Source organism: Herpailurus yagouaroundi, unplaced genomic scaffold, assembly GCF_014898765.1.
Source record: "Herpailurus yagouaroundi ecotype Mexico unplaced genomic scaffold, PumYag 189, whole genome shotgun sequence".
Lineage (NCBI taxonomy): Eukaryota > Metazoa > Chordata > Mammalia > Carnivora > Felidae > Herpailurus > Herpailurus yagouaroundi.
The window spans coordinates 6,655,911-6,681,830 of NW_024412420.1; the positions used below are offsets into that span (position 1 = coordinate 6,655,911).

Below are 25,920 nucleotides of genomic sequence, written 5' to 3' on the forward strand. Positions count from 1 at the left end.
CTGTCAGCATATTGAACTTACTCTCTAAAATCCAACTATCATCTTCTCCACTGTTCTCATTTCCCTATTTCTGGCAATAGCACCACCCTACTATTATTCATCATCCTAATCAAAACTCTGCAGTGAGCTTTAATTCATTCTTCCTTCTTTCTTTTTTTTTTTTTAATTTTTTTTTCAACGTTTATTTATTTTTGGGACAGAGAGAGACAGAGCATGAACAGGGGAGGGGCAGAGAGAGAGGAAGACACAGAATCTGAAACAGGCTCCAGGCTCTGAGCCATCAGCCCAGAGCCCGACGCGGGGCTCGAACTCACGGACCGTGAGATCGTGACCTGGCTGAAGTCGGACGCTTAACCGACTGCGCCACCCAGGCGCCCCCATTCTTCCTTATTTCTTACACTCAAATGCAAGTCTTAATGATGATATACTTGTTGTTGGTAAATTATCATATATCTGTCTCTCCATTCTTCCCATTTTCCTCACCTTCATTCTTTAGTTCTTAATATTCTATATTTGGACTCTTTCCTTTGTGCCCTATCTAGGCTACCTATGACCAGTTTCATTACCTTCCAAGATAACCAACACTACTATAAGATTATTATTTCTAAACTATCAATTTTGATTGTGTCACTATTCTCCCTAATGGCTCCTCACTGACTACGAGTAAGGTACAAACTTCTAAGTATAATATTTACATTTTTAGGCCTAACTTCCTTCACTGATCTGCATGTACCTGCTTATCTTTTTATTTAAAAAAATTTTTTTCAACGTTTATTTATTTTTGGGACAGAGAGAGACAGAGCATGAACGGGGGAGGGGCAGAGAGAGAGGGAGACACAGAATCGGAAACAGGCTCCAGGCTCTGAGCCATCAGCCCAGAGCCTGACGCGGGGCTCGAACTCCCGGACCACGAGATCGTGACCTGGCTGAAGTCGGACGCTTAACCGACTGCGCCACCCAGGCGCCCCTTATCTTTTTAAAAAAGTAGATTACTCTAGGGGCACCTGGATGGCTTAGTCAATTAAGCATCTGACTCTTGATTTTGACTCAGGCCATGATCTCACATTTTTGCGAGTTTGAGCCCCACATCAGGCTCTGTCCTGACCCTGCTGGGCCTGCTTGGGATTCTCTCTCTCTCTCTGCCCCTCCCCAGCTTGCACACTTTTCTCTCAAAAATAAAAAAACTTCCAAAAAAAAAAAAGGTATATTACTCTGTTTACCATCACATTATGTATATATTTTTATTCATGCTAATTCTCTTATCACTTTCTGTTCACCTCTTAAGTAGATAAAACCCTACATATCATTTAAAACTCACTCAAAAGTTAACTCTGTTAGGAATCTTCTCTGAATATTCTAGGCTCTATCATAACTATGGTCTTACCATGTAGTGCTAGAGCTTGTTTAAAATCTATTTATGTACATGACTTTCCTTGCACAATACTTTAAATTCCTTGAGGGACAGGCTTAAGTTTATTTATTTTAATAACGTGCTGGAGCAGCTAACACAATGCCATCCACACTATAGTTGTTCAATATATATTTAATGTTTTGCAGATGAAATATAATGAAGTGGCTATAAAGTACATACTGTCACACATAGTGAGACATACCTTTTATATCATGACCTCACTATAAGTGAAACATTACTCACTCTTATATAAATTTACAATTGTATTTCCAATTGTATTCTCTCACCTGTTTAAGTAGGGGTGCAATGCACTAAATGGATTTAGTAAGAAACCAAATTGCAAAAAGTCTTCATTAGGGAACATATAGTATTCTGTATGTGTGTGGTAAACCCATCATATTATGATAGACCATAGTCTGCTGTTGCTAAGGTTAGAGTTCTGTTAAATTGAGGCTCTAACCTTGCTTTTCTGTGTGTAAACTTATGCCAGCAGCAGGTGTTATCACTGTGTGAATTTTTTAACATAGCAATGATGATTAGAATCACAGTAAGACAATTACATTTTTAGTTCTAAAGGCCATATATTTCCAAAATTGTTAAGTTTTTTGTCAACTAAATGAAAGTAGGACTGACTTACACTGACTTAACAATTCTTCCTTCTTGAAGCATAGCATCTCAAGAAATCTTATCAGATGCAGATGAAACAATGAGCAAAAGAAGCTCGTTACAAAAGAGTACATATTGTGTGATTCTATTTATGATGAAGTTCATCAACAGGCAAAAGCAATCTATGCTGTTATAAGTCAGAATAGTGGTTCTGTTGTAAAGGTGGGAGTGATGGTCAACTGAGACAAAGTTGGTACATTGGAGCCTTTGAGTGGTGATTACACACAAGATAGTAACAGAAATTCATCAGGTTGTACACTTGAGGTTTTTGTTCTTTACAGGGTGTTCATAATGTTGCAGCAAAAATATTTCTGAAAGATAAATTAAGGAAAAGACAAACCAGAAGGAAAAAAAAAAGGGAAACACAAGTTAAAAAAAACCCAACCATCTCTAACAGACGGATTATAAAATCTGACTCTGTTGTTTGTGACAAAATGGTTGAGGGGGTAACCATAGTGGAATTTCCCCACCTTCACAGACTGTCACTATCCTCAACCACAGATCAATTGATACTTCAGGTGCAGCACTACAGTGTTTGTTTGTTTTTTTTAATGAAACAAAAATTTTGGGAATAATACTACAAAATAATAAGATACTTTTATTTGTTTCTGATGAGCTACTTGGCAAGCAGTGATTTTTATGGTATTTTTAACCATGGTATGTGACCCATTAGTGAGTTTTAAGTTCAAATATTAATGAAATAGAACTGAACATTAAATAAGAATGCAATAATGTAGAAAAAGTAAGTAATGCTTTGAGACTTTTGTTTCAGTTATATATGTGAGTGTGGTGAAGTAAAAGGTATTCTTATTATGGATTCAAGTGAAAAAAAAAAAGCCAACATTTTATGGGGATATCTGCTACATGCTGACAAGCACAACACAACAAAGGAGATCTTATAAATTGATATAATGACAATTGCACAACATTTTGATCTGAAGTTGCAAACAGGAAATTACTAGCATGCAGAAGACCTTGCACAATTACCATCAGCACCTTGCTTTTGTCATCAAAGTATCACACACTGAATACACTCTTATCTGCCCTAAAATCATATTGGCTAGAAAGGAAGTAAATTACTAATGTGGAGAGCCAGTATTTCTCTGCAGCTGCTAAGCAAGCTTTGCACGCTCACCGAAAGTACTGTGAATTCCCCGCTTCTCTTCTGTTGTAAGCTACCCGACCACCTTTGCCTTTCCTCACCAATAGTGGGGACAGTAGCTTTGAGAACTGTTTGGCAGAAAGAAAACAATGCTTGGTTGTCAATAGTAGGTAGGAAAATACATAACACCTGAAACGATCGAAAAAAAAACCAGTGCTCTTACAGCCTCAGCTTTCCTACTTTAAATGCTACCGAATCAGTTCTGATAAATCAGTGCCTCAACTCCAGGAGACTGGGTAATTTCCTGAAAGTTTCCAAACAACTAGATCATGGGAACTCTCGTTCTCAGTGTTAGGAACTCTGTTATTCAGTGTTATAACTCGGTGTTATTGCTGTTGTGACTGCAAAGTGGTATAGCCACTTTGGAAGATGATTTGATGGTTTCTTATAAAACCAAACATCTTCTTAACATATGATACAGCAATTGTACTCCTTGGTAATTACCCAAAGGAGCTGAAAACTTATGTTCACACAAAAACCTGCAAATGGATGTTTACAGTAGCTTTATTCACAATTGCCAAAACTTGGAAGCAACCAACATATCCTTCAAAAGGTAAATAAGCTTCAAAATGGGTAAATAAGCTATAGTACATTCAGATAATGGAATGTTAATCAGCACTAAAAAGACATGAAAATATATGAAGGAACCATAGATGCATATTACTAAGTGAAAGAAGCCAATCTTAAAAGGCTGCATACTGTATGATTCCAACTATATGACATTATATAAAGAGCAAAACTATAAAGACAGTAAGAGGATCAGTGATGGCAAAGGGTGAGGGGAGGGGCTGTGGAGAGATGAATAGGCAGAGCACATTGGTAAAAATCAGAGCAGTAAAAACACTCTGTATGATACCATAATGATGGATACATGCCATTATACATTTGTCCAAACTCACACAGACTATCCAGGTCCCAGAGTGAACCATAATGTAAACTATAAACTTTAGGAGATTATGATGTGTCTATGTAGGTTCACCAATTATAACGAATGTACCATTCTGGTGGGGATGGTGATAATGGTAGAGGCTATGCATGAATTGAGGCAGAAGGCATGTGGGAAATCTCTGAACCTACCCCCTCAATTTTGCAGTGAATCTAAAACTGCTCTAAAGAAATGAAGTCTTAAAAACAAAAACAAAACATCATTTATTATAATGGCAAAAAAGTGAAAGGTAACTAGAAATAAATCTAACAAAATATTAATAAAGCTTGTATTGGAAAAAATGTATCCAATTATTATTTGCCATTCAAGAAGATATAAATAAGAAGTCAAAACATGCTCATAGCTAGGAAGACTTCAATTTATAAAGAGGTTGATTCTTCCCAAAATAAACTAGAAATGTGAGATAGTAAGATTTTTGCTAGAACTTATTTGGAAATGATAAGAAAAAAATTAGCCAAATCAACATTTAATAAGAAAAACAAAGTGGGAGGCTATGTTATCAGGTATCAATACTTAAGAAGCAAAGTACACCAGCACTGAAGAATCCGAAAATGCCCATGCATGACACAGCTGGACTACAAATAATCCATCCACTGAAGTAAGAATTTGTATTTTAAACAGTACCTTTATAAAAATAATTGATCAAAATTGATATATTTATATTTTTGTTTAATTGTGTACCAATAAGTATAATTATTACTCAATTCAGAAGAAAATTTTAATGTCACAGCTTATGAAGATATTGAATTAAAACATACATTTTAATTATCTAAAATTTTTGCAATAAAATGATCAGATGATCACTGACAGATATTTAAGCATACTGTATTCTTTTATTTTTTAATTTTTTAAATGTTTATTTACTTTTGAGAGAAAGAGACAGAGGCGTGAATGGGGGAGGAGCAGAGAGAGGACACAGAATCCAAAGCAGGCTCCGGGCTCTGAGCTATCAGCACAGAGTCTGGTGGGGGGCTCAAACTCATGGACTGTGAGATGGTGACCTAAGCTGAAGTAGGATGCCCAACCCACTGAGCCACCCAGGCGCCCCTAGGCATACTGTATTCTTGAAATTATAATATATCAAGGTAATATTCTAGGGTAATATAGAATAAAAAAAGAGCAGAGAAAAAGGAAAGATGATAAATTTCTTTTTTTTTTTTTAATTTTTTAATGTTTATTTTTGAGAGAGAAAGAGACAGAGTGTGAGCTGGGGAGGGGCAGAGAGAGAGGGAGACACAGAATCCAAAGCAGGCTCCAGGCTCCGAGCTGTCAGCACACAGCCCAACGTGGGGCTCGAACTCACAAACCGCAAGATCATGACCTGAGCTGATGTCAGACACTTAACCAACTGAGCCCCCAGGCACCTCTATAAATTTCTGACAATAAGAATAAGAAAATATTTTTAAGAAAAAAATTTTTTAATTTTCAAAATTTTATTTTGAGACAGAGAGAGAGAGAAAGAGAGGCGGAGAGAGAGGGAGAGAATCCCAAGCAGGTTCTGTGCTGTCAGCACAGAGCCCTACATGGGGCTCAATCCCACAAACCATGAGATCATGACCTGAGCTGAAATCAAGAGTCAGATGCTTAACCAATGAGTCACCCAGGTGCCCCTCAAAAGAAATATTTCATAAAATTGACTATATGCTCGATATATATCCAAAAGATTAATACCATAGAGAATTTATTTCTAATTTCTGCTGTATATATGACCAAAGAATTAATAACACAGACAAAGTGTTTCTAAAGTCAGTGAAGTACACTAGAAATCAGCAACTGAAAGGGAACTATAGAATTAGAAACTGTCTAATATAGTTCAAAATAAGCAACCACAATGGGAATATTATACACTGAAAGATAATTAAAATATGATCTATAGAAACTGGAGGGTGTGAAGATTTTGTAAAAATTGTATAGTACATCTATGAGATAAAGAGCAGTACTGTTAAAATATATTCAAAATAAAATTCTGAGTTATTTTTTAACAAATTTTACTATCCTGATGAACGGAAAAATTTTCTAGGAAGATGTCCATTAACAGAATTATTCAAGAAAAGGACAAAAACTTGAATAAAATAACCTTAGAAGACATTAAAAAATAGGAAATGCTTTCTCTACCAACAATGACCCAGGTTCATCTGGCATTTTCAAACCTTAAAGGAACAGATACAGCTTCTGTTATTTAAACAGCTATAAATAAATAAAAAAATTTTTCAAAAGGGGCGCCTGTGTGGCTTAGTCAGTTGAGTTTTCAACTCTTGATATCAGCGCAGGTCATGATCCCAGGTTTGTGGGATCAAGCCCCGTGTGGGGCTCTGTGCTGAGCATGAAGCCCGCTTAAGACTGTCTCTCTCTCCCCCCTCAGGCTCTCTCCTCTCTCCCTAATTTATAAATTTAAAATAATTTATAAATAAGCAGATATAAAAATATTATAACTCTTATTTATTAAATAAAATAGTGCTAGCTTCTTTCTAAGAATTAAAAATGTAGAATGGCTCAAATATCATGAAAATTTATTTCTAGCTCACTTTTGCAGCTCCAGTTCCAACAAGAATTGGAAAAAAGTAAAGTTTTGTGGAAGAAACAAAAATGTAATTAATTTAAAATGCCCTACTTAGAAAACCCAAGACAAATGAAAAACAACTAGAATAAGAGAGTTCAATAAAGTGGCATCACACAAAATAACCATTCCAAAATTAATACCTTGGGGCATTTGCTGTCTCAGTCGTTGAAGCATGTGACTCATGATCTTGGGATTGTGAGTTCAAGCTCCAAGTTGGGTGTAGAGGTACTTTAAAAAGAAAATCTTTAAAAAAATAACTACTATCTTTATAACCAATTAGAAAATGTAATGGTTAAAAAAATGCCATTTCTAATAGCAACAAAAGCTAGAGCATACCTCTTCAGATGTAATAAGAAATATTCAAGACACATATGAAGCAAGACATAATTTTCTCTTTCCAAAATATCAACAAAGACCTAAATGAATGGAGAGGTAAACTACATTCAGCTCTCCCAAACCACTCTCTAAATCCAATGCAATTCCAATTTTAAAAAGTCCCAATTCAATTTTCACTACCACGGCAAAAATGATTCCAAAGATCATCTAGAAGATCAAAACCAAGAAGTTAAAAAAGTATGTATTAAGGACTTAGCCTACCAGATAACAATGAACCTAGAAATATCTAGAAATATACAGCTAGAATAATTAAAATAATAATGTATTGGCTGAAAGAAATCGATCAATGGAACAGAGTGGTGGGTCTAGACACAGATCTGTGTATCTAGATAGATATTCAGTATAAGGATAAAGTTTGTATTTCAAATTAGTGGCAAGGGCGGCTAGGTGGCTCAGTCGGTTAACCATCTCACTCTGATTTCGGCTCAGGTCATGATCTCGTGGTTCGTGAGTTCAAGCCCCGCATCGACAGCTGACATCTGACAGCTCAGAGTCTGGAGCCTGCTTCGGATTCTGTGTCTCCCTCTCTCTCTGCCCTTCCTCTGCTCACACTCTGTCTCTCTATCTATCTCTCAAAAATAAATAAACATCAAAAAAAATTTTTTTTTAAATTAGCAAAATTGGACGGTTATCAAATAAATGACGGTGGAAAATGGGCAAGTGGTTATCCATTTGGGGCCCTAACTCATGCATAGACAAGAATAGATTTTGAGTGAATTAAATGTATAAATTGGAAAGATCTTCCTGAAAAACACAGTAACACAAAAACTCCGTAATAAAAAGGACTGAAAAATTTGATAATACAAATGTCAAAATTCAGTAGAACAAATGGCTTGTGAAGTTAATAGCCTTCACAATTCCACTTTATCGAAAGCACAAAAACAGGCAAAAGAGTTACCCTGACTGGAGGTGCGTGGGGAAGAAAAGAAGTAACAGGAAAGGAACCTGGGGGTGGGAGAGCATCAGGGTCCTAGTAATGTATTTCCTTAATGTTGTGTTTCTTGATCTGGACGCTGACACATGAAGATGGTTCAGACTGTAAAATTTCAGAGGATATACACTTATGAGTACTTTTCCTGTGGCAAATTTAGGGAGTACCATAAGGAAATAATGAAGAGAGGAGGGATGGGAGAGATCGACATGAAATTTTTCCTTGTGATGTTACATTAATCTATGTTTTATCTGCTTATGAAGAAGCATATACTAGTTGCGTAATTTTTTTTTTATTTTTAAAAAAAAAAATTTTTTTTCAACGTTTATTTATTTTGGGGACAGAGAGAGACAGAGCATGAACGGGGGAGGGGCAGAGAGAGAGGGAGACACAGAATCGGAAACAGGCTCCAGGCTCCGAGCCATCAGCCCAGAGCCCGACGCGGGGCTCGAACTCACGGACCGCGAGATCGTGACCTGGCTGAAGTCGGACGCTTAACCGACTGCGCCACCCAGGCGCCCCTAGTTGCGTAATTTTTTTAAAGTGAAAAATGATAAAGGCTACATATAAGACATACAACATTCAAGACTTATGATCCAAGTATAATCAAGACAATTCTATAGGGCACACTCTACCTGTGAATCTAGTATGTTGGAAATTTCGCATTCACCAACATTTACTTCATCCAACTGCAAGGAAAACAAGTTTCTGGCAACCTGGACAAAATCTGAAATGGAACACATTTTAGTAGGAACACAACATTTAACCTCATCTAAATACATCTTTACCTTTTTCTAAATGAAGTTGAAGCTATGCATTAAAACTAACGTTTCAAATTTAATTTACTTCAATGAATTACCTTAAAGTGGTATTAACTGAAGTGACAAATATAAGCTCAAATAAACAGTAAGTAAGAGATAAACCAATTTTAACTTACTTGAGTTAAATTTGCTGAGGTAAATAAATCAGTTAAGTAACAATAAAGCACATACATATCGTAGGTACATCTATTTTCTCCAACTCTTACTACGAGCAAGAACTTTCTCTGAAATATACGACAATATTGTGACTTGTAGCTTTTTTAGCTGGAACCGGAGGTTTAACAAAAATAATAATAGCAGCAGCTAATGTTTACGGAACAGCCTTCTTGTGCTAGGCACAGTGCTTTGCTATTTCATCCTCCCATTGAGGATGGGTAGGTCCTCTTATCCTCTTTGTTCTACACACTGCGGCTAAGAGAAGTTAACTGCCAAACTTCCCAAGGCTGCTTGGCAAGTAAGTAGCAGAGCAGGACTCAAATGAAGGTCTAACTCCAAGCCTGATGCTGGCTAGCAAACTGTAAGCTTCTTCAGACATGAGTGTGACCCATCCATCCTCAGATTTTTGAATTTTAGCTATTATATTTTTGATTTCCAAGGATCCTTTTCGTATTCTCTGATTGTTCCTAGTCTATAATATCTTACTCTTTATATCACGGATGCCTTATCTTTGTTTACCTTTTCAGAGATGTTCATTATGGTTTGTCTGAAGTTCTCTCCCACTCTTGCATTATTCCTCATTTTTCAGGGTTCCTGTTTTTCTCTTTGTCAGACAGTTTGGGGCTTTTATATTTTGTCAGAGAATTTCTGCAAGTGTCTGGTGACCCTTGGCTATGAGTGCATATTTAACAAGAATCACCACCAAAACACACATTGGAAATCCTGTGTGCATAACTTGCCTTGTCAACTGGCTGGTTTCACTACAGAGCAATCAGGTGGCCAACTGACACCTTGGGGTCTTGCCTATAAACATGGATGCAAAATTCACCAAGCAATCTGGGTGTGTGTTGTGAGTGATAACTCAACATACACTCCTCCAAATTCCCTGACCGCTGGCAGCTATAGGTTCAGAATCTCTCTGGTTTAATTTCCCAAGAGGATATACTTCTTTTCCTCAGCAGGTATAAGGCAGTGCTAAATCCTGGGTTGCTTGAGAGGAGGCAGGTAATAGCATAAATACTCCTTGCACAGATTTCTAACAATCCTATTTGAAATGCCCTGCCTATACCTACCCTTCAGAAATACCTGATACTTTTAATTCCTAATTCTTTTCAGTGATAAATCAGCTTGTTCTCCATTGTGGTTCCCCCATCTCTTCAGACACATGGGCTTTGTTGCCTCTATTTACTAATTCATTTAGTTTCTTCATCCATGTTCTGTCCTTATATATTGTGGTTTTAGTTATACATGCAATTTCTTTTTTGTTCTCTTCATTATTTGGGGGTGATTTTCAAAAGGAGAGGAAAGGAAACATATTTTTTTTTAACACTTTGAAACCAAAAAGCGAATTCTTTTTTAGTAATACAGATGCTTTAAAAATGATACAATATTTCATCTACTGTATAAGAAAAAAATTAAATACTGAATGCTGTCAAGGATACAAAAAACTGTTGGAATTCAACAAATTCATATGTAAAATATCTCTTGAAAACAACTTATCAATACCTATCAGAAGTATAAACCACATGTGGGAATTTATCTAAGCAGGAAAAAAACTATGATGTTAAATATAGAATTACCTATAATACCAGCTACTGAGAGACTATTAAAATCCCAGAAGTGGAAAGGCTTAATATTATAGTACATCAACTAAGTATGTCAATATCATGCTAATTTTATAAGAATAATTATACAGTACCATAAAAATATTTATTTTGTCTTATTAGCTGGAAAAAAGAATGGAAATTCATAGTAGTGGAGTTAGTTAGGACTTGTATAATTCACATTATTTCTTTTGTTATTACTAAAGCAATGTTTACACAATTAAGTAAAAAATAAAAAAGGTATGATAGGATGATGATATTTTAGAGCTGGAAGATTCTAGGAAAGTCTCCTTTCTGCTGACCCAGCCAGGCCAGTATTTGTAGCTGACATTTTAGGATCGTGATTGAGGAACTTGAAATAGATATGGTCTTATTTTTCTCTCTTTCCTTACAAAGATGCATTCCTAATAAAAAGAGGTCACTATAACTCTCCCACCGAGTTTCTGTGATGACACAACATGATAAACCTAATATTACCTCCAAAAGACACTGTCCCCTTTGGGTCTACTTGCACTTGCTGTCTCAGGGCTTGGTGTTGTTCCTTTGTGGGCTGAATACCAAGATAATCTAGAGCCTGGAAGGAAAAGGACTCAAGTGAAGCAATTTTTCAAATCTTTAAAGGATAAAACTTTTCATTACAACTTTATTTTACAACCCAGTGAAAAAAATCAGTATCAGGAACAGTGACAAGAATTACATGCCCAGAGAGGGTCTATTGACTATTTATGAATTAATTTTCTATAAAATATTAGCCTGATTCCACCACCACCTCAGTTGTTTTGTGGGGCTTTTTTTCTGCAAGACTAGCACTTTGGCTGATGCCAAATTTATAAGCATAGCCCTAGAACCAAAACTCAATTTCTTAGTTTAAAATATGTGGTATGGTACAGAAGAAAAATAGCAAGGAAATTCTACTAAATCAGATTAAACATTAATTTCTAAAAGTGGCACTATAAAAATGGATATATATTTTTTAACATACTTGAGACCAAAACTAAAGTTGATAAATATTCTAATTTTGGGTTATTTATCGATAGGCTTACATAAATAGTAAAGTAGAAAGTTTTCTCTGGAACCTACCTCTCTCTGCCATTTTTTTTTCTTTTTTTCCTTTTCTTTTCTCTACCTCAATTTAGTACCCATAGCAGATCAAGTATTCAGAGACTGCTTGTTGTATTCCAATACTCATTCTCTTCTTCTTCTTTAGCAACATAACCACAAGTTTTAGCTAGCAACACTTCCATCCTGCTAAAAGATATTTCCCAGCCCACTTGAGGGCTTGATGAAGCCATGGGACTATGCACTGGTGAAGGACATACAAGGTGAAGTATTGTGGAATACTTCGAGGAAGGCTTTCAAAAGTAGGTGTAGGCTATTCTTGGCTCTTTCTCTCCCCTCTTTGGGCTTAATTAAAAGAGAAAAAAGATGAAAGGAAGGAAAGAAGGCAAGGAGGGTGGGAGCATGCTGGAACTCAAGTAGTCATCTTGGTTCATAAGCCACTTTGGTGGAGCAGAAAGATAGTTGTAACATGGGTCTCTGACCTATAGAACTTCCATCCCAGCCCTGGACCACCTTCTTTAAAGCTTCTTTTTGGTGTGAAAGAAATACATTTCTAGTAGAAACCACTGTTATTTCAGGTTCTCCAGTTATATATAGCAAAACCTAATCTTAACTAATATAGAGGCTGATTAGATGCCCTTACTGGATTTGGGCAAGAATATATTTTGTGTCAATCATATTAAAACAAAAAAGTAGGCAAAGTTTAATATTGGTAATTATTCCTTATAAATTTCTTCCTCCTTCAAAATCTGCTCAGTCATTCATCAGTTCATTTACCAAATATCTATTCAATGCTTACTATAATTGTCAGGCACTACACTATGCAAAGGGGCACACAAAGAAGACACAGCTGCTACTTTAAAAGAGTGATGGTTTCTAGGGTGAGAATAACATGTGAATAAATGTAATTAGTGCAATATGAAATTTAATAGAAGTGTGTATAGGATATACTGTGGCAAAAACAAACTGGTTAATGTATAAGTGGTTGGGCACAGTGAGAGGAGACAGGAGGAAGGAAGAATATTAGGAAAAATTCATTAAAAAGTTATTTTAGAGTTTAGCTAAGTATCATCTGCCTCCTCTGTCTACACAGTCATAAATATTTGCCTTACGCAACATGGAATACTGGTTCTTACCATTTCTTAAAAATTTTTTATGTTTATTCATTTTTGAGAGACTGAGTGCAAATGGGGGAAGAGCAGAGAGAGAGGGAGACACAGAATTCGAAGCAGGCTCCAGGCTCTGAGCTGTCAGCACAGAGCCCAACATGACGCTCGAACCCAGGAACCCTGAGATCATGACCTGAGCCAAAGTTGGACACTCAACCGACTGAGCCACCCAGGCACCCCTGGTCTTAACTTTTGATGTTCTTTTCCTTCAATTATAAAAATGCTACACACACACACACACACACACACACACACACACACACCACAAAGAGAGTAATACAAAGAATATCCATGTACTCAAATACTCATTGATATTTGCTTGATATTTATATATATATATTAAGAAATAAACACTATAGACTTGGTTGAAAGCTTTCTCCATTGTTCCTTAGCAGGAACCACTATCCTAAAGTTGGTGTATCCTTCCTTTCCATGATTTGATACCATTACTACATGTATTCCCTAATGTTATGTATTCTTGTGCACTTTAAATTTTACATCAATAGTATAATACAAATGGATACACTTACAAATTATTTTTATTTTTACTTTAATGCTATGATTTCATAATTGCTCAATATTGTTATCTGTGAAACTAGTTCACTTAACTTTAAATGGTATCCCACTGTATGAATATAAATTATATACTCTCTGATTGATGGGCTTTTATCATTACTCCTACTTATTTTTTATTACAAAACATTATACATATCTTCTTGTGTGGATGTGTGAAAATTTCTCTGCAGTATATCCCTAGAAGAGGAAATGCTGAGTCACATATGTATTGTATCTATATATTGTATCTATCTATCTATCTATCTATCTATCTATCTATCTGTCAACTTTACTAGATACTGTAAAATTACTCTCACACTGGTTGTAACAATTTACACACATCACTAGTATATAAGCCCTTTTATTTTTCTATATTTTAAGAGCACTTGCTGTTTTCACACTTTAAATTTTGTTAATATGTTGAATATGAAATAGTATGTTGTTTGTTAAATTCCCTTCGTTATAAGTGAGATTAAACTTCTTTTACATGTTTATCAGCAATGTTTTTAACTCAGAAATTACTTAGCAATATGTTTTAAGTTGTCATACATGGTTTTAAGAAATATTTTTGCTAGTGATTCCTAAATTTGGTGACATTCTCCCAAATGTGAAAACAAAAAAAGTCTTCAGATCTTGCGAAATGTCCCGAGGCAAAAAAAACAAAAACAAAAACAAAAAACTGTACCCTTTATCCTTGAAAACTACTGCTCCAGAGACAAACACTGTTAATGGTTTGATGTATAATTTTCTAAATTTTTAAATGAATATACATACACCTACATATTAAATATACATAAATTATGTGTTTATTTACAGCAATTATTACATACAGTGTTGTATATTACTTAAAAAGTATTAACATATTATAGGTTTCTATTCTGTACATTTTACATCTCTTGCATGCTTTTCAAAACTGCTGTGATAGTGCATTAGCACTTAAGTATACATATATTTCAAATTTTGAATATAGCAAAACATTGTATAACTTTTAACTTTTGAATTTCTTTTAACCTTTTGAATTTCTCCCTACAGGTAGTACCTGTCACACTTTTGGTTTAATATTCAAGTATTTTACTATATAACATTTGATATATATTAAAAACAAATATATAACAGATATACATGTCTTAAGGCAGGAAAATAACTTAAAAATTCCATGAATCCATCTAAGAAGTACAAAACTGCCAGTACTGCTGAATTCAGGTCATATATTCCTACTCCTTTAGAGTAGGAATGGTTTCGTCATTCCTCCATATTGCTATGTAGTCTTGTAACATCCGCATATTCATCTTCACTGATAAATATCTGATTAGAGGAACATTCCACAATTTATTCATCCCTCACTCCTGTACATTGGGGTTTTCTGCTTACTAGCAACGCAACAATGAACATTCTTGTACACATCTAAAACTTTCTGTAGGGCTTTACTCCTTACTTAGGAGTAGTTTGGGTGGGTCTTTTTTCTTTTCTCTTTTTTTTTTTTTGAATGATGGTAGGACTTCTGAAAATATTTTCAGGGCGCCTGGGTGGTTCAGGTTCAGTTGGTTAAGTGTCTGAGTTCGGTTCAGGTCATGATCTCACAGTTCGTGTGTTCCAGCCCCATGTCGGGCTCAGTGCTGACCGCTAAGAGCCTGGAGCCTACTACGGATTCTATATTTCCTCTCTCTGCCCCTCCCCTGCTTATGCTGGTCTCTCTCGCTGTTTCTCAAAAATAAATAAACATTAAAACAAATTTTTTAATAAAAATATTTTAGATAGCAGTATTTTTTAATGAGTATTACAAATATTTTCTCCCAGTTTTTGGCATAACCTTTTACTTTTTTATATTCTCTTTATGGAGTCTCTTATGGGCAATTGCCAGGTATGTTTGTATACCATTATTTCATATTTTTTAAATATATATTTATAAAATATTTTAAGTTTTGAGTTTTGTATAAATAGTATCATACTATACAAACCAATATGTAACTTTTTGGTTTAATAACAAGATTTCTTGAGATGTAATTCACCTATCATAAGGTTCATGATTTTAGGGTATGGTTGCATAGTTTTTAGTACATTGACAAGTTGGGCATCAATCACCACAAACTGTAGAAAATTTTCATTGCCTTAAAAGGAAACTATACCCACCAGCAGTCACTTGCTATTTCCCTGTCCCCCTAGCTCCAGGCAACCACTAATTTATATTCTGTCTCTATGGATTTGCCAATTCTGAGCATTTCATATTAATAGAATCATATCATTGTGGCTTTTTGTCTGCTTCTTTCACTAGCTTAATGTTTCAAGGTCTCTCTATGTTGGAGCATGCATTAGAACTTCATTCCTTGGGGCACCTGGGTGGCTCAGTTGGTTAAATGTCCGACTTCGCTTCAGGCCAGTGATCTCGCAGTTTGTGAGTTTGAGCCCCACGTCAGGCTCTGTGCTGACAGCTAGGAGCCTGGAGCCTGCTTCGGATTCTGTGTCTCCCTCTCTCAATCAGCCCCTCCCATGCTCATGCTCTGTCTCTCTCTGTCTCTTGATAATAGATAAACGTTAAAAAAAAAAAATTAAGAACTTTATTCCTTTTATAGCTCAATAATAACTGTCCATTATATGTATGTACTATATTTTATCTTTTTTAAGTTAAAAAAAGGTAAATCAAGAGTAAAAGAAACAAGATATTAGTATAAAAATAGCAGGTAGATAATAACAAATTAAAAACTCAACAGGAAATATAAGATGGCTGCAAAGATACAGTGAACTAAAGAAACAATGTCTTTAACGGGTGGCTCAGTCGGTTTAATGTCCGACTTCAGCTCAGGTCATGATTTTGTGGTTCATGGGTTTGAGCCCCACATGGGGCTCTGTGCTGACAGCTCAGAGCCTGGAGCCTGCTTCAGATTCTGCGACTCCCTCTATCTCTGCTCCTCTCCCGCTCGTGCTCTGTCTCTGTCTCTCGAAAATGAATAAACGTTAAAAAATTTTTAAAAAGAAAGAAGCAATGTCTCACTAAAGCTAAAATACTAAGCAATAATAAGCATATAAGTTTGGAAGAGACTTATCAGAGTTAAAGTATCATACATGCCCTGTATGTTCAAAAGAACGGTGAAGATTTTATTAACTTTAGACTGATTAAGTTCAAGATACATGTTGAACTTTTAAGGTAATCACTAAAAGAATAGCAAAAGAAGGCATAATTTCCTTTTTAAAGTTTTTAAATGTTTATTTATTTTAGAAAGAGAGAGAGAGAATGAGTGAGAGAAGGGCAAAGAGAGAGGGAGACACAGAAACGGAAGAAGGCTTCAGGCTCTGAGCTGTCAGCACAGAGCCCAACACGGGGCTCAAACCCACAAACCATGAGGTCATGACCTGAAGTCAGATGCTTAACCAACTGAGCTACCCAGGTGCCTCATAATTTCTAAATAAGTTAGGGGAGAAAAAATAAAATGCAAAAACAACCAACCAAATATTCAAACATAACCAAACCAAAGAATACAATAAAGGGGGAAGGGGAAGAAGTAATAGAACAAAAGTATTATTTTAATAAAATGATAGAAATAAATAAAAATGTATTATAATTACACAAACTATTAAGTATGTGGAGCCATGGGAACGTCTGCATAAGACTAGCGGGAATGCTACTTTACAAATCAATGCACCAATCCAACAATTACTTTCTGAGCAGTTACTATGAGTCACGCATTTTTTTAGGAACCAGAGAAAAGGAAGTGAAAATTTTGGCAACACCTCAAGTACAGATGAAGGTAAATAAACACTTTGACCTCATCATGTTTTAGTAAATCAACTTTTAAAAAGCATATGAATGATAAGCTTGAAATTTAGAACAGAGTTATCTCTTGGGGAGAGAGAGAGGTGTATATGATCAAGAAGAAACACACAGGCAATGTCAAAAATTCTCATTCTTAGCTATGTGGTGGGTACAGATGTGTTTGTTTTAGTATTCTTTAAGCTGTACATGCACAATATAATCATTCTGTGTATGACTGATATTTTCATGTAAAGAAATAAAAACAACTTTACAGAAGTAAAGCAAACAAAACACCTGTCACAGAAGGTAAGCAATATATGATTATTATTGGGGCGCCTGGTGGCTCAGTTGGTTGAGCATGCGACTCTTGATTTCAGCTCAGGTCATGATCCCAGGGTCATGGGATTGAGCCCTGTGGGGCTCTGCACTGAGTATGGAGCCTGCTTAAGATTCTCTCTCCCTCCCTCTGCCTCTCTGTCACTCTCCCCTACTTGTGCTCTTTCTCTAAAAATAAATAAATAAATAAAAGTATATGATTATTTTTATACTAAGTAATAATAATTACAAAATAAAATCAGCTACAATGGAAACTGACCTAGAGCTAAACTTTAGAAATTTATTCTAGATGAATATAGCATGTCAGTGAGGTAAGCTCATAAATATAAGCAGGAAATAATCTATTTCTGGTCAAAAAATAGGTTCCAAAAATTTCTTGAATAATAATGAATGTCATCTTTTAACCTTTGGCAAAAATGCAAATTTGTTAACTGGACAAATAAATGCCCTTAACTCTAATGTCTGAATGATGAATTTAAAAAAAAAATTAACTTCTTTACAATATTCATCACATACTTCCCAACCTAATACAAAGAACATCTCATTAACTGTAATCAGACACTGGGTATGCCGTTGCTCACTACAGCTTTCTTCAAATGTTACAGAAATGGCAAGAGGTAATGTAAATATCAGCGAAATGGCATCTGTATCCCAAAGCATCTTTCTTAGGTACAAAAATACAGATAGCATACAAGTACAGTAATTCTTTGTCTTCAAGCCAACTAATAAATTGTATACCTATTTGCTGTGTTTACCATGTCTACTTACAGGTTTAACATTAGGATTAAATGAGACCCACAGTACTCATAAAAATACTTAAAAAAATATGGCACTGCAAATAATTATGGTGAACTTATTTTAAAATATCTGTAAAATTACATCATCCTCAGGCAAAAAGGCAATCCATTTTTCAGGCAAGGAATTAAGACATAAGTAGTTCAGTATTAGAAACCACTTTCCAGTATATCCTGATACAAAATCGTCTAAGTAGACTAGTAAAACATAGAGGATTTCATGAAGACAATGCCATATATGTATATGTGTTGACAGGTAATTTGCTTCAGCAAATTCTAACCTCTTGTCTTTCATAAAAATTGTATTGAGTAGGCTAATTACTTAATAATCACATGGTCAGTCAATACCTTTCCCTTGTGAAATTTTATTATAATAATTTCCTAGATGCTATATGTAATATATTTACAGAAGATAAAGGAAAAGGATAATTTTATTTCATTTTAAATATTTGATCACATTGGCCTTATCTGTTACTGAATCTGTCTGCAAAGTAGCAACTGAAATAGAAGGACCTATTTCAAATGGAATGATACAGATATTATTATATTATTAGGCAACTAAACGAAAAAGGAAAGGTAGCTCAGCAAATATTTGGGTAGATAGGAGCTAATTTGGATTATGGGGAAAAAAAATTCTTATTAAGCAAGATACAGTTTCAAACTCTGAAAACAAAGAATGCTCTACTAAATAAAGTCACTAATATATTTTGAATAAAAAAGCTGAATTTACACAGAATATGGGTTGTCATTACTGTAAAACTGCCATTTTATTTTTCCAGAAAAACAATTTGTTTAGGCTAAAAGGAGGACCAAAACCTAAAAAAACAACTCAAATTTCTCAGAGTCTGTATAAATTTAGATGATTTTCTTATCTCTAAGATAATTAGATTAAAAAATAGCATGTGCTAGTCATGCGGTTATGGGGTGATGATGGGAGTTTGGAGCTGATGGCCAAGAAAGAATTCTTGAAGATGTCTTTGGTGCAAAAAGGTGATTTTATTAAAGTACGGGGACAGGACCCATGGGCAGAAAGAGCTGCACTGGGGTTGTGACGGGTAACTGTCTACCCTCAGGTTGGGAGGGGGTTAGGGACAGTGTAAGTCTCTAAGGAATTTTGGAAGCAAGGTTTCCAGGACCTTGAGGGGCTAGCTGTTGTTAGGAAAATGCTATTTATTACTGTTTAGTAAAATCTAGTCATGAGACCCTTCAGATGTACATCAGGGAGTCATATGCTTGGAGTATGATTGCCAGCATGTATCTTGGGGGAGTTGAGATAAAGGAAGGTTACCAAAGGAATTTTTATATGTTAAAGTAGACTTACAGGATGGGGTGTCAGGACTAATGTTAAGCCAAGATTCCCTTTTGTCCCTAGCAAAGTGTCATCATTGAGGCAGCTGAGCTCCTAGAGGAAGGTCACTCTGCCTGGTTCAAGGACTTGTCAATGGACTGTAGGCAGTAAGGGAATTTTAATTTTTCATTTGCCTTTGTTTCCCACATCACCATGGCCGGCACTTAAACCCCCTTACATCTTGATGAGGGTGATATTAGGGCTCCAGGAAACAGAGTCTATAGGTTTCTGGAGATTAGGTATGGATAAGATTGCCTTTTACTTGCAGTTTACTAATTTACCCGTAAAACTGAAGCAGACACCTATCCTGCATGACTGTGATCTCTATCAGTCAACAACTTGCTTTCTTTCCTTTCCCCAGTTCTTGGGCAGCCAGGAGTGTCTGAGGAATATCACACACATCCCACCTAGAGGGGGGGGGGATGCTGTTAGCCTGTACTTTGCCCTCAGCTTGCCCTATGCTCCCTCATCACTAGGAAAGCTGAAATCAAATAAAAGAAGAAAGGCTGCCAAGTAGTTATTAGCTGGATAACTTTCTCCTTACCCAGAGAAATGGTTAGTATTAAATACTGGATGTTCAGAAATGCATATTAAAGCAACATCATTAAAAAACAATAACTTTAGGGGCGCCTGGGTGGCGCAGTCAGTTAAGCGTCCGACTTCAGCCAGGTCACGATCTCGCGGTCCGTGAGTTCGAGCCCCGCGTCAGGCTCTGGGCTGATGGCTCAGAGCCTGGAGCCTGTTTCCGATTCTGTGTCTCCCTCTCTCTCTGCCCCTCCCCCGTTCATCCTCTGTCTCTCTCTGTCCCAAAATAAATAAATAAATAAATAAACGTTGAAAAAAAAAACAATAACTTTATTTTTTAGTCATTTATAAATTTTTTAAACCTCAAATAATCCAGCCACCAATAAAAAGAGAGTACACGTTAGCAGAAGAGAGCCAGGAGTTTGAAAATCTAAGGGAGATATCTTAAGTACTTAATAATGGGAAAATTTTAATGAGCACAAACCAAGTGTTTAAACAGTGGTGGGTGTACTAGATACTGCTGTGAAGAAACTTTATCTCACTGTCAAAACAAAATACACATAAGATTATTCAGCACTACGATGTGATGTTAAGTGATGTAGATGTGCAAAACAAGGGAAACAACTATAATAGACACAAGGACTGGAACTGAGTTACAATTTGAACAATGGTTAAGATTTATTTATTATTTTTTTTTTTATTTAAAAAAATTTTTTTTTCAACGTTTATTTATTTTTGGGACAGAGAGAGACACAGCATGAACGGGGGAGGGGCAGAGAGAGAGGGAGACACAGAATCGGAAACAGGGTCCAGGCTCTGAGCCATCAGCCCAGAGCCCGACGCGGGGCTCGAACCCACGGACCGCGAGATCGTGACCTGGCTGAAGTCGGACGCTTAACCGACTGCGCCACCCAGGCGCCCCAGCAATGGTTAAGATTTAAATTGACTACGAAAACGGCACTGGTATAGGACCATGCAAAGATGTGAATATGGGAATAAGTGCAATGTGTATTGATTGTAGCTATGCATTTTCAACTCCTCCTAAAATGTAAAAAATCCTTATCCACAAGAACTGACAGGAAAACAGAGGCTGTGGACCTTCAGCCCTATATCCACTTTTATATTAAAAAACAAACAAAAAACACGGCACATTTTTGCTGTAAGCTCCCTGGTGACCTGACAGGAAAAGCTCTAAAATGCTTTTCTACTTTTAATTCTTCCTTTTTAATCACCTTAGGTTTCTTTTACATACAATACTTTACTCTCCCCAGGACTATTTTTTGGCACCTCTAAGTACATTCTACCATCTTCTTTGTATTTAGTGAGCATCTGACTATTTTGTTGTTTAGGATTTAGTTTCCCTTTGCTTTTTAAAAGCTTAAATAATGGAGAGTTGTTTCCTTGCACTTACTGCTTTTACATACACTTTGTCATAATTTATTCCACGTTCCCTTTGATTCTACATTGTAAAACATCACATTTGTCTTACTCCTGCACAGGAGGAAACTGATTAATTTGGTGTCAATTTAGTTACCAAAGGTTTTATTTCTATTTTGTACTCCTGAGTTGGCTGCTCAACTCAAACATAAATAATTAAAACCCAAACTGCCATTCATTTAATTGCAAATAAGTTAACTCTTCAAGAAAGTAATGGCTTTAGTTCTTTATCCTCTCAAAGAATAAGAATACTTTCTCACTGTTGTTTTATGGAAGAAAAAGGGAAATTTAAAGTATTTACCATTTCCAGTTTCTCTGCCTTAAGGCGAACAGAAGGATTTAGGGAAATCTTCTTTCCTTGTGGTCCATAATTATCAGTCCAGGCAGGGGCAATATCTAAGAGACAACAGGGTGCACGTTAATTGGAAATTTAATTGGAATAGAACTTTTCATTTGACAGAATGTGTTCTGGGTTCCTGCTGTTCAAAAATAATTCTGGCTAATCAGTTGGCAGTTTTCACTTTTGTTTTCATGATTTTTTTTTCTTTAAATCTAAAATGTAATATATAAATCAGCTTCACTTAAGCATTAAAAGATATGATATAAAAAGAATGGCCAATTATGCATTAAGTCCCATGGAAATATTAATTTAAAAGACAAACATATATCCTACCACTACCCCATCATCACCATGTCTTACTCGTTGTAAACCGAAGTCTTTTTTCTTCCAAACTAAGTAAAATCGTATTAGGAATTCAAAAAGATCGTGATACTTCTTTGACAGGCAAATGTGCTTTTGTTGGGGGAGTTCTGAAGGTACTAAGGAAAAACTCATGAATGCAAATTGTTTCAAGTTTGCACCTTAAGTATGATAGACTCAGAACTTCTGGAACCAAAAATCCTATTTCTTATTTTACAGAAGGGTTATATTTCAAGGAGCATAGATGGACTTTCAAGAATTAAATTTCATACACCTCTCACCCATCCTAACAACCTTCTCAAACTCCACTGATAATTTAGATGTGCCTTTGTCCTTGCTGCATGAGTACGAGACCAGACACCACAAGGGACTAGACCTTGAAAAATTATTTGTTGTGTTTTTTTATTTTTTTTCAGTTTATTTATGTTGTGAGACAGAGACAGAGAGAGAGAAAGAGAGAGTGCAAGGAGGGGAGGGGCAGAGATAAAGGGAGAGAATCCCAAGCAGGCTTTGCACTCTAAGTACAGAGCCCGATGTGGGGCTAGAACTCACAAACCGTGTGATCATGACCTGAGCCAAAATCAAAGGAGTCGGACACTTAACCGACTGAGGCACCCAGGAGCCCCGAAAAATTATTTGTTTTAATATGCCAAAGTTTGTGAAACAAATTCCTATAATTTATGTCAATCCTTACATCTAAATTGTCACTATTCTAAATACACTTCTAAATGGTATTTTACTAGTTCTACATAGAAACAAGAGGAAGAGAAAAAACTTTTTGAAATGTCACATCTTTATGCAGTGTTTTAATTTTTTTAAATTTCTCAGAGCATCTGTCTCTAAGTACAAAATGATTTGCATTCTCTTTCTTAAGAACATAAGAAGCGCATATGAAAATAAATAGTCTTCCTCTAAACCTTTAACACATCCTTAACATTCTATGTAAAATCTTGAATATAGCTTATAGGTGTCAAGATCATAAAAAAAATGGTTACTGACTTTTAGTTTCAAATGGAATCAAACCTTAAGCAAGCGTGATTTTAGTATAATAGACTTCTATTATACAATTCCGATAAAAGCAGCAGTCTCTTTTGTTAACATGATACCTAATTTTTAGCTATGAGACAAAAAATAGTATATATCTGTATATCTGTATCTATATTTTTTTCTCTTAAGTGAAATTCTGTGCCAAACCTATAGTGTGGCACAAAAGATTGGCATGGAGTGGTATAAAAGACCCAACAGCAGATAAGTCAAACTTTTATTTTTCATTTTTAAGGTATGGATTTGTGAGGCTTGACAATGGCCTTCAGCTTGGTGCCTGACCTGCAGTTAAGGCACATGAATACTAGGTGGACCCAAGCTAACTTAATTATGATTTCAGACCAATAAAATCTTAATCCTGGGAGTGAATTACTCAATTCAAGTGTAAATGTGTGGAAGGGATGGGGGATGGGAGGGAGAGAGAGCAGACAGAGAGGGAAGGACAGGGACACACACAGCATCCAACCCACACTAAGACCTTCATTCTCACCTACATTCTCCTAGATCTAAGCATAAAAATTTGCTGTGTGTAACAGTGAAAATTAACAGAAGATCAGCTCTTATTCACGCTTACTTTTAGCTAGGCAGTGCATTAAGTACTTCATATAGATACACTCATTAAGCTTTACTATAACCATATGACATATATGTTGCTATTCCCATTGAAAAGATGAAGAGATCAAGGCCCCAAAACATAAAGAAACTAGCCTATGATCACATAGCTAGTAGGTGACCATGTCAGGTTTCTAAACTCTTGTGACTCCCAGAGCTATTATTCTTTTTCTTTTGTTTGTTTGTTTGTTTGTTTAGAGTGCGAGTGAGAGAGCAAGCAAGAATCAGGGAGGGACAGAGACAGAGGAAGACAGAATCCCAAGCAGGCTCCATGCTGTCAGCACAGCTCGATCCCAAGAACTGTGAGATCATGACCTGAACCCAAATCAAGAGTCAGACACTTAACCGACTGAGCCACCCAGGTGCCCCAAAGCCATTATTCTTAAGTGTTGTCAGTATCTTTTATCAGGTTTTCTCATCTGTAAAGTAGAATAAAAGAGTCCACCTTACTGGGATTGTAAAGGTAAAATAAAAAACCATAGAAAACTATTAATGAACACTATCGAATACTGTTAATATTAACAAAGCAAAATATTTTAAGATTTAATGTAAAATTACACTAACCCCCCATTGAACAATATGCAATCATGGCTTAACAAAATCTCTCTTTCAGATGACCTTCCCCTAAACCTATACCTTTGAGTCAAAACCTTAGGAGGATTTGTGCATAAATCTGGCATGCTTTGGTAATTCAGAATAGCTTGACCTGAAAAGCCTCCATAGACAGACAGCTTTTCCCATTTGCCAGTGACATCTCTCAATTCTGGCCTCAAGCTCTTGATTTGCTCCTCTCTAGGGGAGTGAGGATTTTCAAAGGATGGCTTATTATTCTCTTGGATCTTCTTTTCTATTCCTCTTTTTAGGAGAAGAAAGAGAATGTTTAAGAGGGCAGGATCAAAACCATTTGGTTTGTACCATGAACCCTCCATGGATATCTTTCCCTATCACTATTTGGTTTCAGTTCTAAAACCTTAGTGTGGGAGGACTGTGGTTTGTGTTATGGCAAAGTTAAAGCAACGATAACATTTCTTCATGCAATAATTCTTTACTAATTTTTTTAGGAATGTCTTTAGTATGTTTTCAGCCCACTTATAAGATCATGTGTTGGTTACCTTATGGTAATAGGTAACCAAATGGATGTGGGTTCTGAAATAAATTTATATAATAGAAAAGTTGTTAAAACCATATTCAACTAGCATGTGGATTTTTAAAATTCTAACCAGTTTTACACTTTGCAATAATTTTGAGATGGGAACAGAGGTAGATTTGCCTCAATTAAGTTTAATTTTTGTTGAGGTTAACATTAAAACTTGTTTACATTTTTTTTAATAAATACCAGCTGGCCAAAGGAATTTAGATGTGACAGTTAATGGTCTAATTTGGGAACAATCTATAATTAAGTGCTTATAACAGACAAATCACAACATAGATAAGTTACCTTGAGATAATTTAGAGTTGATTTTGTTTTTTTTTCCCCCCACAGAAACATTTGGCCTACGACATTTATGTGAAAGTAAAAATCTAGGACTAACTCAATGCTAATTCTACCCTAGGAAACTGTTCTTTTTTTTTTTTTTTTTTAATTTTTTTTTTCAACGTTTTTTATTTATTTTTGGGACAGAGAGAGACAGAGCATGAACGGGGGAGGGGCAGAGAGAGAGGGAGACACAGAATCGGAAACAGGCTCCAGGCTCCGAGCCATCAGCCCAGAGCCCGACCCGGGGCTCGAACTCACGAACCGCGAGATCGTGACCTGGCTGAAGTCGGACGCTTAACCGACTGCGCCACCCAGGCGCCCCGGAAACTGTTCTGTTTTAATTGCATTTTAATATTTACTTTTCATACAGCTTACTCACTCAAATGTATTTTTCATTAAATCATTTTTCTATTACAAAATATGGTATTGCCTATTTTAGTCACTGATGCAAATTTACTTCATT

General features: G+C 35.9%; 1 protein-coding gene across 5 annotated transcripts in view; it reads right to left on the minus strand.

Annotated features, from left to right (window-relative positions):
* Positions 1-25,920, minus strand: part of STXBP4 (syntaxin binding protein 4) — a 179,138-nt gene that overhangs the window by 119,679 nt on the left and 33,539 nt on the right. For all 5 annotated transcript variants that reach the window (XR_005797464.1, XM_040497083.1, XM_040497085.1 and 2 more), the window contains 3 exons: positions 21,926-22,020; positions 11,131-11,227; positions 8,708-8,799 (listed from right to left, as the gene is read on the minus strand). Coding sequence is in view for 4 of the 5 variants with exons in the window: in XM_040497083.1 (XP_040353017.1) it covers positions 8,708-8,799; positions 11,131-11,227; positions 21,926-22,020 (284 nt within the window). In the remaining variant the exon portion in view is untranslated. The remainder of the gene's footprint in view (positions 1-8,707; positions 8,800-11,130; positions 11,228-21,925; positions 22,021-25,920) is intronic.